The 15,629-nt window shown below is 45.8% G+C and overlaps 1 protein-coding gene across 1 annotated transcript in view; it reads left to right on the top strand.

Annotated features, from left to right (window-relative positions):
* Window positions 1-15,142: 15,142 nt before the first annotated feature.
* Window positions 15,143-15,629, top strand: part of MKX (mohawk homeobox) — a 60,111-nt gene continuing 59,624 nt past the window's right edge. Inside the window, exon 1 of the mRNA XM_060121874.1 lies at window positions 15,143-15,330. Within this exon, the coding sequence (XP_059977857.1) occupies window positions 15,143-15,330 (188 nt within the window). The remainder of the gene's footprint in view (window positions 15,331-15,629) is intronic.

Genomic DNA, 15,629 nt, shown 5'->3' on the forward strand with positions numbered 1-15,629 from the left:
ACATGTATACTGTTTATACATAAATGACTATATATTAGATCCGCCTGCCCAAAATATTTTAATGATAAGGGAGTATAATTAAAAAAAAGCTTAAGGGTCATTGATTTAGACTAATTTTTCTCAAATCCTAGTTTGAGAAGCATCTGTGTAAGTATCGCTATAGGGCCTAAGCTCAGAACACCTCACTTGGAGCATGTATAGTTGAGATCTGGAACATGTATTTTTAACAAGCACTCCTACTTAAGGTGGTTCATAGGCTGCATGCTGAAAAAAATGGCCCTGAAGGAAATAAAAAGCCTTCTATGGGGACCACAGTGCCTGTGAGCAAGGTGGTTAAGTAGTAGCCATGTGCCACAGGCAGTGCCCACAACCAGCTGTCTCCTTGTTCGTCCTGTTGAAAGTCGAAGGGAAGACTTTGCAAAACTGACCTCTCCCAAGTGTATAAACCTCTGACCCTCAGTGAAGACATTATTTCCTAAAGGATGATTCTTAAACAATTGCCCCTGTTAAAAATATATGTCGCCCCCCAGAAGGGCTTTAAAAATAACTCTGCTTTCTGCAACTTCAGAAGTTGTGGTTTGTATTAACGACTGCAGGATCATCAGAGGAAAAACTCATGGAAAGGCTCCCGTAAGAGTGATTTCATTTTGTTGCATCACAGGGTCCAAGTTTAATACTTTAAATAAAAATAAGTAAAAAATATGTCAATAAATAATACTTATTTTAAAGCATTCCCCAAACCAGTACCACTCTTAGACCAAGGCAAAGGGCCACTGCCCTGAGCCCTTCTTTTAAAGGCCTTACATCACACACGGGTGCGCATGCGCACACACACACGGAACTTCAAAAACATATGATGTCTCTGTCATTTGGGATTTAGGGCTCAACAGCATACAGTGCAACTTTAAACTCAAACATCTGCTCTTGTGACCAGCACCACTGAGGACCCACGGAAATGCTTCCACACATCACTTGCTATATGTCCTCAAAGTCAAAGGTGATCACACCCAAATGGCATAAAGGCTCGGGCTGTGCTGGTAAGAACACTGCTTCCAAGAGCAGGCAGAAAAGACCATTAATCAACCTGGCAGATCACGCGAATGCAATGTAGCCTTTCCTCATGCACTATCATTTCCCAGGAGGCCTGGCATTGTTTTCTTGCTTCTCCAGTGCTTGGCTCTGCAGGTATTGAATATTTAGCAACTCTTTGCAACAGCTGCACCTGGCAGCAGAGGGACATTTTGCAATATTAAACAATTCATATCACTCCTAGGTTGGTAAGTCTATAGATCTACACAAATAATTTATGAATATAACACTAATACTTCACCTTGAAAACCAGCTGCATTAGCAAATACTTTTATTTGCATAAAATACTTCAAATTTATTTTCCAAAAAATTAAATAAAATTTCAGCCTTATTTAGAATCTTATATTCATTACTTATAATTTTTCTTTTCTATTTGTATGTGTAACTTTGAGTATTTTAGAATAAAAATAGCATTTTATAAATAATATGTATTAAATAAATTTAATGTTAAATTGTTCTATATTTATATTAATGTACATTATTGATAAAATATATTCAAATTTTGGACCCTTTTAGTAGAATTACATTTTATTTGTAATCCTTCAGAACACAAATTATGATGGAATATTGATTATAATGACACATTAGTGATTTCTGCTGAAATGAAGACAAAAATGTCAATTTAATGGAATATATAGTAAATTATGAATTATGTCTCTTTCATTTTATTACTCTTCTGAACATTTCCAGTCCAAGGACAAAACACTGGGACATGCAATAAAAATTACACTGATTTCTCTTTGATATTTTCCCACCAAAACCCATAACTTTACATAGTTTTCCATTCTTCCTTCTGATGGTATATTTGTCAAGGTAGAAGGATGGAACATATTTTATTTAACTGTGTTTTAGCTGATTTTATAACTTTTAAATATTTAGACATATGGTATGTGGGCGTTCGCTTGCACTCTTGCCTTGGGCTATGCAAATGTAAGAGGCAGGCCTGACAAAGGAAAACAAGAGGAAACAAAACATAACAGAGACGAAGCTGCAAGACAGGATTAGGAAGCTGTAGAGACCACTGCCATCTTAATCAAAGCTGCTGCTTTTTACTGCACTCAAGATACACTGCTTAAACCATGCTGTGTCCACTCCTGCAACAGATCAACTATTCCAGCTGCCTTGGCTGTTCTACAGCCTGCTGTTTTTCATTGCTGAACCACTTCATTCCCAGTGGGAAGGATGCTCTCCAGATTTAGAGAACCCGCAGAAGATTCAGAAGTCACTGGCTTTTGAGTGTGAGCTCACACAAGAAGGTCCACGTGAAGTATAGCCTTTTCACCACGATGTCAGAGCCAAGGGACGTCCTTTTCCAGGTGACCCTACGAGTCCACTTTCTCCTCACCCAGGATGAAGGGCACATACGGAAGGGAAATGAACACACTGGCACTGAATGCCCTGCTCTTAAGAGAGAAGCCAAAAGGTCCAGCTACACAGTCAGCTGTGCCCACAATTATGCCGGCACACGTTTAAAGTTCTCTCTCTCTTGATTTGAGTCTTCTCCCTTTTTTTCTTGATGAGTCTGGCTAATGGTTTATCAATTTTGTTTATCTTCTCAAAGAACCAGCTTTTAGTTTTATTGATCTTTGCTATCGTTTCCTTCATTTCTTTTTCACTTATTTCTGATCTTTATGATTTCTTTCCTTCTGCTAACTTTGGGGTTCTTTTGTTCTTCTTTCTCTAGTTGCTTTAGGTGTAAGGTTAAGTTGTTTATTTGAGATGTTTCCTGTTTCTTAAGGTAGGACTGTATTGCTATAAACTTCCCTCTTAGAACTGCTTTTGCTGCATCCCATAGCTTTTGGGTCATCATGTCATTTGTTTCTAGGTATTTTTTGATTTCCTCTTTGATTTCTTCAGTGATCACTTCATTATTAAGTAGTTTATTGTTTAGCCTCCATGTGTTTGTATTTTTTACAGATCTTTTCCTGTAACTGATATCTAGTCTCATAGCGTTGTGGTCGGAAAAGATACTTGATACAATTTCAATTTTCTTAAATTTACCAAGGCTTGATTTGTGACCCAAGATATGATCTACCCTGGAGAATGTTCCATGAGCACTTGAGAAAAATGTGTATTCTGTTGTTTTTGGAGGGAATGTCCTATAAATATCAATTAAGTCCATCTTGTTTAATGTATCATTTAAAGCTTGTGTTTCCTTATTTATTTTCATTTTGGATGATTTGTCCATTGGTGAAAGTGGGGTGTTAAAGTCCCCTACTATGAATGTGTTACTGTCAATTCCCCTTTTATGGCTGTTAGTATTTGCCTTATGTATTTGATAAAGGAGGCAAGAATGTACAGTGGAGAAAGGACAGCCTCTTCAATAAGGGGTGCTGGGAAAACTGGACAGGTACATGTAAAAGTATGAGATTAGATCACTCCCTAACACCATACACAAAAATAAGCTCAAAATGGATTAAAGACCTAAATGTAAGGCCAGACACTATCAAACTCTTAGAGGAAAACATAGGCAGAACACTCTATGACGTAAATCACAGCAAGATCCTTTTTGACCCACCTCCTAGAGAAATGGAAATAAAAACAAAAATAAACAAATGGGACCTCATGAAACTGCAAAGCTTTTGCACAGCAAAGGAAACCATCAACAAGACCAAAAGACAACCCTCAGAATGGGAGAAAATATTTGCAAATGAAGCAACTGACAAAGGATTAATCTCCAAAATTTATAAGCAGCTCATGCAGCTCAATAACAAAAAAACAAACAACCCAATCCAAAAATGGGCAGAAGACCTAAATAGACATTTCTCCAAAGAAGATATACAGACTGCCAACAAACACATGAAAGAATGCTCAACATCATTAATCATTAGGGAAATGCAAATCAAAACTACAATGAGATATCATCTCACACCAGTCAGAATGGCCATCATCAAAAAATCTAGAAACAATAAATGCTGGAGAGGGTGTGGAGAAAAGGGAACCCTCTTGCACTGCTGGTGGGAATGTGAATTGGTACAGCCACTGTGGAGAACAGTATGGAGGTTCCTTAAAAAACTACAAATAGAACTACCATATGACCCAGCAATCCCACTACTGGGCATATACCCTGAGAAAACCATAATTCAAAAAGAGTCATGTACCAAAATGTTCATTGCAGCTCTATTTACAATAGCCTGGAGATGGAAACAACCTAAGTGTCTATCATCGGATGAATGGATAAAGAAGATGTGGCACATATATACAATGGAATATTACTCAGCCATAAAAAGAAACCAAATTGAACTATTTGTAATGAGGTGGATAGACCTAGAGTCTGTCATACAGAGTGAAGTCAGAAAGAGAAAAACAAATACCGTATGCTAACACATATATATGGAATTTAAGAAAAAAAAATGTCATGAAGAACCTAGGGGTAAGACAGGAATAAAGACACAGACCTACTAGAGAATGGACTTGAGGACACAGGGAGGGGGAAGGGTAAGCTGTGACAAAGCGAGAGAGAGGCATGGACATATATACACTACCAAACGTAAGGTAGATAGCTAGTGGGAAGCAGCCGCATAGCACAGGGAGATCAGCTCAGTGCTTTGTGACTGCCTGGAGAGGTGGGATAGGGAGGGTGGAAGGGAAGGAGACGCAAGAGGGAAGAGATATGGGAACATATGTATATGTATAACTGATTCACTTTGTTATAAAGCAGAAACTAACACACCATCGTAAAGCAATTATACTCCAATAAAAATGTAAAAAAAAAAAGTTCTCTCTCTCTGTCCTTCCTACGCACCTGCAAAGAGGCAGTTAGTCAGGCAACTCAGCAAACAAGCTCTGGCATCTCCCTGATTCCATTTAGATCCTGGCTCCACAGTTACCAACCTGTGACTTGGGGCAATTCTATGCCTAGGTGTCCTCTTCTACAGAATGGTTTTTAAGGGGTACTTACCCCAAAGGGTGGGTGCGAGGATCATATGGGCTAAGTTCCTAGAATAGTGTGTGGGCCTGTAGTAACTGCTACATGTATATTATGCAAATAAAAGTATCCTTAATTATGCCCCCATTTATAAGAGTCTGCAAGAGTACTATTAGGACATATGTCTTTTTTTAAATTAAAGTATAGTTGATTTACAATATTATATTAGGTTCAGGTGTACAACACAGTGATTTGATATTTTTATAGACTATACTCCATCTAAAGTTATTATATAAAGTTATATTCCCTGTGCTGTACATTACATCCTTGTGTCTTATTTTATACATGGTAGTTTGTCCCTCTTTTAAGGCCCTACCCCGTCTTGCCCCTCGCTCCATGGTGACCACTCATTTGTTCTCTATACCTGTGAGTCTATTTCTGTTTTGTTATTTTCATTCATTCATTTTATTTTTTAGAGTCCACATATACGTGAAAACATACAGTACTGGTCTTTCTCTGTGTGACTCATTTCACTCAGCATAATGCCCTCCAAGTCCATCCATGTTGTTGCAAAATGAGGTCGTATGTTTTGAGCTGACCACTACTGCAGGTCCAGGGAAGAAGAATTTGTGCTACTTGGCTATTGCATGGCTCCCCTTACCCTAGACTCTGGGCCATTTAACTGGAACAATTAAGTGGCATAGCACCTTTCTCCTTCTCCCATTCTCATGGTCCAAGCTCCCCTTTAAACAATATTTGTGGTAGCCTACAACACCGAAGCCCACTTCACAAAGTTCAATGAATACCAAAACAAAGAGGAGGTGAATTACTTAGGATCACAATGTAGTCCAAGGTGCAGCTGCCTGCCCGTGGCTCTGCGGCCCAGATACACGGGTTACCCACAACAGAGTTACCCACAACTTCTCCCTCCAGCCCTCTCTCCTTTCAACACTTTTCCGAAAAGTGTAAAGGTGGAGAAAGGTTCGAGGAGGCCTGGACAAGGGAAGAAAGAAAGATGGTGCACTAACCTCAGGATATTTATTTACTCTTACTGTATTTTTTTCCAACAGAAGCTCTAAAAATCTCTCTTGAAACCCAGAGGTTTTGGGCATAAAACTGGAAAAAGTCTGATGTAAGAGGTGAAGATGCTGTTTTTCGAGCAGGCTCAAATTTCTGAAATAATGATCTCGTTTTGCATGTTTTGGGGAAGAACTGTCTGTAATACGGTTACAAAATTTTTAGCAGACACACCAAATGGCCCTTCTATCACTTTCAAGGTCCTCGTGCGTGTCTACAGATGATTTGCAGGTTACTGGATTCAAGCAATCTTTACATCAGACACCCTAAAACTTTTTAGATGAGGTATACTTGTTTCCCTGTGTTTTCTTAACCAGTCTGTAAACTAGGCAAGGATCATGTCTTTTAAATCAAATTTGATGCAGTTCTTGGCAGGATTTTGCATGCAGTTGCCCCATAAATATTTATTGTTGACTATTAAAAAGGAAAACAATGAAAAAATGGTTCAAATTTCATGGGGTTTTTTTGGGGGGGGGGAGGCTAAGTCAGAAAATAGCAATTCTTATCAAGTAATCACTATTTTCCATGACTACAAAAAACACAGGTATCCAAACCCAAATATCAATACTGGGTCTGAAGGCATATCAATACCTTAAAAACAAGTGGTTAAAATGTGAAAAGTACCTGACGTAAACTATTGTGAAAATAGTCAGACTGATTCTCTAAACACACGCAGCATGCTCGAAGTAGAAGAGAGGGAGGCAGTTTGTCACTCCATCTCCTTCCAGTTCTTGTTTATGGCAGCCTCGAGCCATGTAAAAAGCACCTATCCAAGTCCACCCATGGTGACTGAGACCATCTTTGAACAGGTGTGTATTACATAGGGTACCGGCTAAGTTCTTTTAGCCAGAAACCCCAAAATACAGTGACTTAAAGAAAAGGAACTTTACTTGTCTCCCATTAGAGTATTACGGTGCAGGGGGTGTGGGTAGGAGACAACAACACAGCCTGGGGTCAAATCTAGCTTGCTGCCTGTTTCTAAGGTAAGAGTAGTTTCTACACCTTTAAATGGCTGAGAAAAGATCGAAGGTAGCATATTCTGTGCCACATGAAAACTTCAGAAAATTCAATCTTCAGTGTCCCTTAAATAAAAGTTTACTGGAACCTACCCACAACTCATAGTCAAGTATTATCTACAGCTACTTTTCACTACAAATGGCAAAGCTGAACAGAGACTTTATGACGTGCAAAGCCTAAAGCATTTACTACCTGGCGCTTTACAGAAATAATCTGCTGAGCCCAGGCCAAGGAGATCTCACTCAAGGGGTCCATCCAAGGCCCCAGGTTCTTTCCATCCTGTGCTGGCTCTGCTGGTCTCCATCCAGGTTGCTATCTGATTGGCAGATTTGGGTCACTCCCATATCCATGTTCCAGCCCTCTGTAACAGGGTAACAGGGAGCGGCTACAAAGGCGGGCAAGCAATTGCTTTTTAAGTATGGTAAGCAGAAGTTGCACACAGCACTTCTGTCACATGCGTTCTTCTGGTGAACTTATTCAAATGTCCTACACGGTTTGCTGTACAGCAGAAACTAACACAGCACTGTAAATCAACTATACTCCAAGAAAAATTAAAAAAAAAATCTTACACAGAGATGAAGGCAATGAGGCTGAAAATGAAAGCAGGGAGGATGGAGAGAGGAGGGGGTGAGGTTCAACCAAAAGCCTGATACAGCATGGATACATACAGTAACTAAATCTCAAAAAATCTACTGAGTTCCTTAGGTCCATTGGGTTCCAAATACAGAGTCACGCTAGCCTGTGATGAAAAGTCTTCACTATATTTATTACAATGGCCACTTTCTGATGTGAAGGCAAATTGATTTTCAAGCTAGAATAAACTTCTGCAAGAAATTCTTGTATTTCAATGCACATGCTGAGGACAAAATGTCCAGGTTCCCCTCCGGACCCACGTAGTGAAGATGCAGTATTCGCCGGCAGTTACTGAAGCTATTTTGGAATCAATAGAAAAGATGGAGTCTTAGTTAGGGCTGCAGGGTTACTTCAGGCCCTGTCTCAAGCTCTATGAAGTAGAAAAAGACATTAACCCACCGGGATCTCAGCTCTGCTGACCGCTTATTACCTGTATTTTCTGCACTTATACGTAGCTAATGTTTTCTAGAAATTTCGGTGATTAAGTTTTTGCATTCTTGTCCAGAGTGAGTTTGCCTAATTTGCAATCATATCGAAGGTTCTCATCTCGACTGGCTGCTTTGTGAAAAAAAATTAATTCACATTCCATAAGGAATTGAGCAAGAAGAAAGATGAATTTCCCTTTTCAAATCACGGATGGCAGGGCATCATCACTTCTACAAATAACCTATGTTACCGGTGGTTGGTTGTCACTTGGTTACATGGTGTGTTTGAAGAGCTCTAATCAGTGTACTCTATTCTGGAGAACATGGCTGCCTGGAACTACTCTCCTGTTTCTGAGCAGGACCACGACAGAAAAAACGGCACCTTCATCCTAGAACAGATTGAATTAGTCTTCTAAATTGGAAACATAACCAGGCCACGCACATTACTATTCCGATACTTGACATGTTCTGAAATTAGAAACAGAATAATATTGGAAGTCTTTGGAGCGCAAGATGGTTTTAAAAATGTGAAGATTAAATTTATTACAGTCTATTGGGTGCAACATCTCTCAAAGCCTTGTTAGACCAACCTACATATGGAAAGGAATTCACCACATATATGAGGAAAGTTATTTCAAATTGATGGGGGAAACTCTTTAATAAATTCCATAGGAATAATTGACCATTCAGTTGGAGAAGAAAAAAATCAAATTCGACTTCTCCCTTACTACATACACAAATTCATTCCAAAAGGATTAAGGAGCTGAGTGAAAACAATTTTTTAAACTATTAGAAGAAAATATAGAAAAAGTCTTTGTGAGGAAGGCACAAAACCCAGACTCCATACAGAAAAAGACATATCTATTGACCTTTATCCACGTTTAAACCTTCTGTAAGGCAAAAGACAAACTAGGTAAAAGGCAGTCTTCTCAATGCATATTGTCAATACATAAAGTATATATTTCATGGAAAAGTGTTTTTTAAAGGAACTTTTATAAATGAATAAGGCATCTAATAAGGATATAAGCAAATTTCTTCAATTAAGAAATGTAAATGCTTATAAATAAATGAAAAGTTTCTCAAACAATGAGACATTACTTTACTTATATAGGGAAACATAATGAAGACCAAACACATGAAATGCTATGCAGCATGTGAGGAAACGGGGACTTTGTGGGGCTGGAGGTTGGGGGGAAGTTTGTAAGGACCTATCCAAATGTTAAAATCCTGTTTCCTTCAGTTGAGCAATTCTACTTCTATGTAGTTATGCCTTGAGAAATACTTACACACGTACAGAAAGAATCATATACAAGAGTATTTAACGTTTATAACAGTGAAAACTGAAAAGACAGAAACGTTCATAGGAGGATGGATAAACAGATTATGGGGCATTATGTACCAGTTAAAAAGATGGAGTTCCATTTATATGGACCAATATGAAAGTGCTCTATGAAATCAGGAAGTGAAAAAGCAAGTTTCAGTTTAATATTGGGTGTGTGCGTACACGTATGTAAAGTACGGTGTCACTGATTTAAAAAACTCACACAACAGAACGATAATGATCTGTTTGTATTCATGTCCGTGACTGTGTGGAAAAGAGTTGAAAGGATGCCCACCTCCTGGTTGTTGCCTCTCAGGAGTGGCAACCGGCGGGAGAGGAAGTCTCACTCGTACTCTGTTCTTTGACGTTTAAGGGCGCATTTATGGAGAAGGCCCTCGCTGAGAGAATTTATTCTGTACTATGTATGCAATTAAAGTTAAATTATAAACAAAGCAAAAGTGAGATACTTCGGGCCATCCATCCTCCTAGCTCACTCAGGATGTTTCTGCAGCGGAGTCTCTCACTGCTTGTTCTGTTGGCCACTTACACACTCCAGTGTGTAGCTTTACAAGGCAAACTGGCCGAGTGTGAGGTGGAACGGCTATTTGTTCATAAATTTACTACTTTATACCATTTGGAGGGGAGGCAACACTCATTCCCTGGCTTTGTAATTCATTTCATTGCTTATAAGTAATAACTGGAAAAGAGAGTTTAAAAGCAATCATTATTTTCAAAAACTTTGACCAATATTTGTTCTGAAATGTCAGGTTCCTTGGTAAAATATCAAAAGGCTTAAAATGTAGGCTTCTTATTTTTTTCTTTATTAAAAAGTTAACATTACTTACATTTATAACTACACTCAAAGTCCAATAGACTGGATTAAGATTTCTGCCAAATGCTCTTACTTAACATTTTTCAAGTTTTAGCAATAGCAATTTTTACTTTCACATTGAAAAAAAGTATCTTAGTAGCGTAAGGCAAGTTTGTGGAAAACTAAATATCTTCATTTTACACTTCAGTAGATTCAGCCTAAACCAACATCAAATTAATCAGAATTAAGATTAGGGCTCAAGTCTTGTGACTTGTAGCCTAAGTTCTGGGTTTTTTCCCCCATATATGGCCGATGCCCACAAACTACATACACTTTCTTAAATCTTCTGATAGTGCTTTCTAAAACTGAAAGCTTTACTTCTGAGGCTTATAATACAGTATTTCACATACCGAGATTGGAATATAGCAGAAGAAGCTGAGTAAAATTCATTTTAGGAAAAGATGAAATTTAAGATAATGATAAATGGATCTGTATTGTGCATTAAAAGCAAGAAGGAATTTCCCTCTTGCATAGAGGGTGACACTCGCAAAAATAAACTTCTGGTCTATCACACAATAGATGCTCATTTGTATATGAGAGAGGGATTCTCCACACTATTTCATTTTAAAATGGACCCTCCATTGTTCTTAGATTTTTTTAAATGGACTCTAATTATTAAACTATAGTCTAAATGAATTAAAATGTATTAATTTTTCAGTAACTTAATTTGAGACTAAGGTGTATGTTATTCCTATAACAAATTTAAAATATTTTGCAGAAAGACTTTTTGCTGTATATATCAGGTTTGTAATGATATTACATGCAAAAATGCGTTAAATCAAAGTCCTCAAAATGCATTTTAAAGTTGAGTAAATACAGTTAAGACTAAAACCACAAAATTCACTTGTCCTCTACTGGCCTATATACTACAGCAAACAGCTAGGTAAGCCAGTAGAATGCTGTGAAATTGCTAGCAACGGCATACATGCCTGGTGCTTTATCCAGCACAGCTGAGCAAAATAAATGTCAGAGGGGCGTGTAACAGTTGGTTTCATTATAACGTCTGGTGACCACCACCAGTCACAGTCTTTAGAAGAGAACCAATCTCTCTCCTCCTCTGAATTATAAATTAGATCTGCTTTTGTTGTGAAACTTATTCGCTGCAAGTCGGTGACTGAAATTTTATGATGTATCCCTGACTTTAAGTCCCCACGGCGACGTCTGCAGACACACGTCTGCACTGAATCCACCCTGCAGAAGTCAAGTGCAGCGCCAAGGGCAAGATGCGGCAGCGCCACAACCGCAAACCGTACGATAGAATAGAACCAAGGACATCTGGAAACAGGATCAAACGACAATATTTATCTGCCAGATGCGCAAAAATTTAAACCCACGCCTCTTTCTGCTTTAGATTGTGCCCCTGCCCGGTGTGCAGTCACGTTTTTGGGGTATAACATAATGGAAAATTCGAGGGCGATTAGTGTTGGAAGTAACAGATTTACTGTACATTTTAACCACTTCCAGGCCAAATAAAAGGAAGCGGCTTAGGTGGGCCACCGCGCCAGGATGGCCAGCCACCCTTAGGGGAGAAAAGAACAAATGATGTCATAACTTTCAGGTTTGGGGGAAATCTACTTTTGCTCTTTAAAAAGAGATGAAAGGTGTCGCTGCCGCAGTGAGGCCTGCGGCGAGAACGCGGGCGGCTTGGTGCGCTCGGCGCCGCGAGGATCACCTAGGCTGCGAGAAGCTCCGAGCTTCCAGTGACACCTAAACCACAGCTTTCGCTACTCCCATATTTGGGGTGATAGTGGGAAGGCAAGTATCACCTCTAATAGAATCTGATAGGATTCTCTCCCCTTGCACTGTGTCCAGGTTCGGGATTCTTCCAAGTTCCCTCCCCTTTGCTCCATGCAGATCCTGGCCCTGCCTGCACTCGCCGTCTCTCCCACACCTGGGTCGCCGTGGGTTGAGTACCTGGGCCCGCCTCGACCCCGTCTTGCCTCCCTCCTCTCCAGCGCTGGCTCTGGAAGGTGACTGCGTGCCTGGCTTGGAGACACCCAGGACCGCAGAAGCCCAGTGACACGAGAAATGGGGCGCAAGCACCTTCTGCAACCCGTTCTCACGCGTTACGGGCATAAACCGAGCTCTAACTAACCTCCCTCCAGCTAACCGCGAGCGGGAAAAAGGGCGCGTGGCAGTGCCCCCTGCAGCCTAGCCACGCGTGGTGAAATTTCCGGCGCTCGGTGCGGCCAAGACACGGGATCTGCACCGCAGCCGCTCAGCTCCCAGAGCCCGCGCCGGGCGCTGCTGCGGCTCCTCCAGTCGCTCCCCGAAGTGCGAAGGCCATCGCCCCTTTCGCTGCGCGCCTGCGAGGCCGGCAGCTCTGGGAGCCGCGCCCGGCTGCGGAGCACTCGGCGGGCCGGGGGCTGCCCGGAGGCGCCGGCGCCGGCGGCTCCTCCGCGAGGGTTAACAGCGGTCCCCGCGGAGGCTTCCCCTCGCCGGCCCGGGAACGTGGATACCGCGACCGCAGGATGTTCGCCGGCTGGGCCGGGCAGTCAGGAAACATGAGAAGGCCTCGCTATTCCTGTTCCCGGGCCGCGCGCGCCCGTCTGGGTAAATAAAGCCGCGACGCCGGCGGTGGCCGCGGTGAGCGCGCTGGAGCCCGCGCGGAGAACATGCGGCGGGGATGGGAGCGCGCCTAGCCTCGACGCGGGAGAGCCAGCCGCCCTGCCGCCGGCCGCAGGCCCCCCCGCCACCGGTACAGCTCGCGGTCGCCGCGTCCCGGCGCGGGGCCGCGGGAAGAGAGGCGCGCTACGGCTCCCGAGCCGTTCCTTCCCCCTGCTCCGCGCGCCTGGGCTCTCCCCGCCCTTCCCCCACCTCCCTCCGAGGCCCTTGGGGACGCGCCCGAGGGGGGGTGGGGGCGGCGGCCGAGGCTGGCCCGAGGGTCTGCGAGGAGCCGGGGAGCCCACCTGGTTCGCGGGCGTGGGGCGGGGCGGTTCCGCAGGGAGGGAGCTCCCCAAGCCAGTGTGGAGTGAATCCGGGTAAGTGGGGAGCACGGGAGCCGAGAGGCGGCGTTGGGGACCGCGCGGGGACCCAGCTCCCGGCCCTTGGCCGCGCCTGCCGCCTGCAGACGCAGCCGCGCCGGGGTCTGTGGTTGCGACCTCGGCGTGGGCTTGGAATAGCGGGGAGGGTCCGCGTGGCAAGCTTCGCGGCGCAATGGCCGGGAAAACACGCCGTGGCCAACAGGAACACAGAGCTGAGGTGGGGACAGACAGCGGGGCTGGGAACGGGTTGCTTCACAAATAGAACAGCCTGAGTGCAAATCACCGAGCGCACGGATTTAAAAGGAAAAACAAGGCGCCTCCTGACGCCTCGAACGAGGGCTGCGAGCACGGACCTTTGCTCTCACACTGGCCGCGGAGGCTGCACGGACGGCCCAGACACGTACCTGTCTGCGGGGGGCAGCTAGCAGAGGTCTGACTTCACCTCCCCGCGAGCACTGACGGGGGCTGTCGTTTAATCTCTGCGGTCACAGCACTACACGTCGCGCGTGGCCCCTGCTGCGATGGCCGGAGGGCGGGGCTGGGGGTCTTGGCGAGCGTGGGCACGCGGCGTGGGTGTGGGGGCGTGGCGGCCCTAGCCGGGGCGGGGCGCGGTTAAGGGGCGCCAGCTGTGAGGCGGGGGCAGCTCGGGAGCAAAGCGAGCTGCCCCCAGGCGCGAGGCGGGGAGGTAGGGCTGGCTGGGGCTGCTGCACGCCTCCGGGCGGTCACCCGGCTGCTCCGCGGCGGCGCGGACCGGCCCCCGACGCTCACGCGCGGCGGGCAGAGGCTCCGGGCCGCCGCGACCCGGGAGGTGAGCTGGCGGCTTTTCCCGACGGGGGCAGCCGCAGGCCCGGCGGTGCGCAGACCGCGGCGCCTCTTCCCGCTCTTTAACACCTTCTCAACTTCTGAAATGGTTCTCTGAGACCCCAGAGAGGGGTGGGTGTGGAAGGACTCCGAGCTCGCGGCTCGCACCCGCGCCGCGGAAGAGGACAGCACTGGCCACTGGCTCGCGGGGGGGGGGGAGCGGGCGGGGTGCCGGACCCAGCGCGTCCGGAGCGGGCTGTGGGGTGGTAGGAGACTCGGAGGGAGGGAAGGGCATGGTGCATTTGTCCCTGAGCCCACTTCACTTTCTAGCTCTGGAATCTGCTAACTTTCCTGCCCTCACCCCCGCGCCAAGGGCTGTAGCCGGAAAAGGGACGCAGGGGTTTCAGCCAAACCATCCAGGACCTAGAAAACATGCAAATCCCCGAAATCCCAGTGCGGCCTGGGACTTATTGACTGGGGCTTGCGAAAGCGGTTGTTCATGTTCCCCCCAATTTTTCCTTTCTTCCAACCCCTCCTTACGACCCCGAGTGGGAGCTCTGAGAGGCTGTAGTCTTCCGTTTTGACTGAAGAACACCGCGCGGCCCCGCGCCTGCCCTCCGCTTTCCGGAGCGGGCTTCATCCAGATTAAAACCAACTCAGGCAAGGCTCCTTGAGGAGTCACTTTGCTTCGCCCCCGCGGGTTAACTGTTGCCGGCTGAGATTCTTTGGGAGCTGGGTGGCCGGGGCTAAGAGGAGGGTGGGTACCTGCCCCGGGAGCGTTCGGGGGCGGGTGACGGGCGTTGCGGCGGAGCGGTGTAACCAGCCAGGGGGGAGGCGGGGGTTCCCGCGTTCAGGTGCGGCGGCGCCGCTCCTCCCCTGGGCTCCGCAGCCCCGCGCCGCGGCCAGGTTCGGGGCTCGGGACGCTCAGGAGGGTGAGCGCTCTCGGCGAGTAATATACTGCATTTTGATCTTCTAGAACCCGAGCCCCTGCGGAGCTCCCGGCGGCCCGGCCCCAAGGCGCTGCGGCCGCGCCGCGCGGCCCTGTGTGCGCGCGCCATGAACACCATCGTCTTCAACAAGCTCAGCGGCGCCGTGCTTTTTGAGGACCGCGGGGCTCCGGAGCGGGAGCGGGGCGGCAGGCCCTACGGCGGCGTCCTGGACAGTACGCACGCTCGCCCCGAGGTGGGCATTACGGACGGCGCGCCCCTCAAGGACAACCTGGGCCTGAGACACCGGAGGACCGGGTATGCGCACCCTCCCGGGGCCCCCGCCCGCTCCGCGAGAGGTGGGGGCGGTGAGAGGCTTGGGCGTGCTGGTGTCAACCGGGGCCTGCGCCTTAGGGCCCCCGACTTTTCCGGGAGGAGCGGTCTCCGCCTCCTGGGTTCGCGCATTCACATTTTAAGGGAGTAGTTGTTCAAAGTGTGGGGGGTCGATTCGTCAGAAGGGCTCCAAAGAGGCTCGTTGGAAACTGAGGACACCTGAAACCGCCTCTTAGTCCTCAGATGCCTGGACCTGGGGGCGGGGGTTACGTGCCTCTCTCCCG

This window comes from Lagenorhynchus albirostris, chromosome 1 (assembly GCF_949774975.1).
Source record: "Lagenorhynchus albirostris chromosome 1, mLagAlb1.1, whole genome shotgun sequence".
NCBI classification, from domain to species: Eukaryota; Metazoa; Chordata; class Mammalia; order Artiodactyla; family Delphinidae; genus Lagenorhynchus; species Lagenorhynchus albirostris.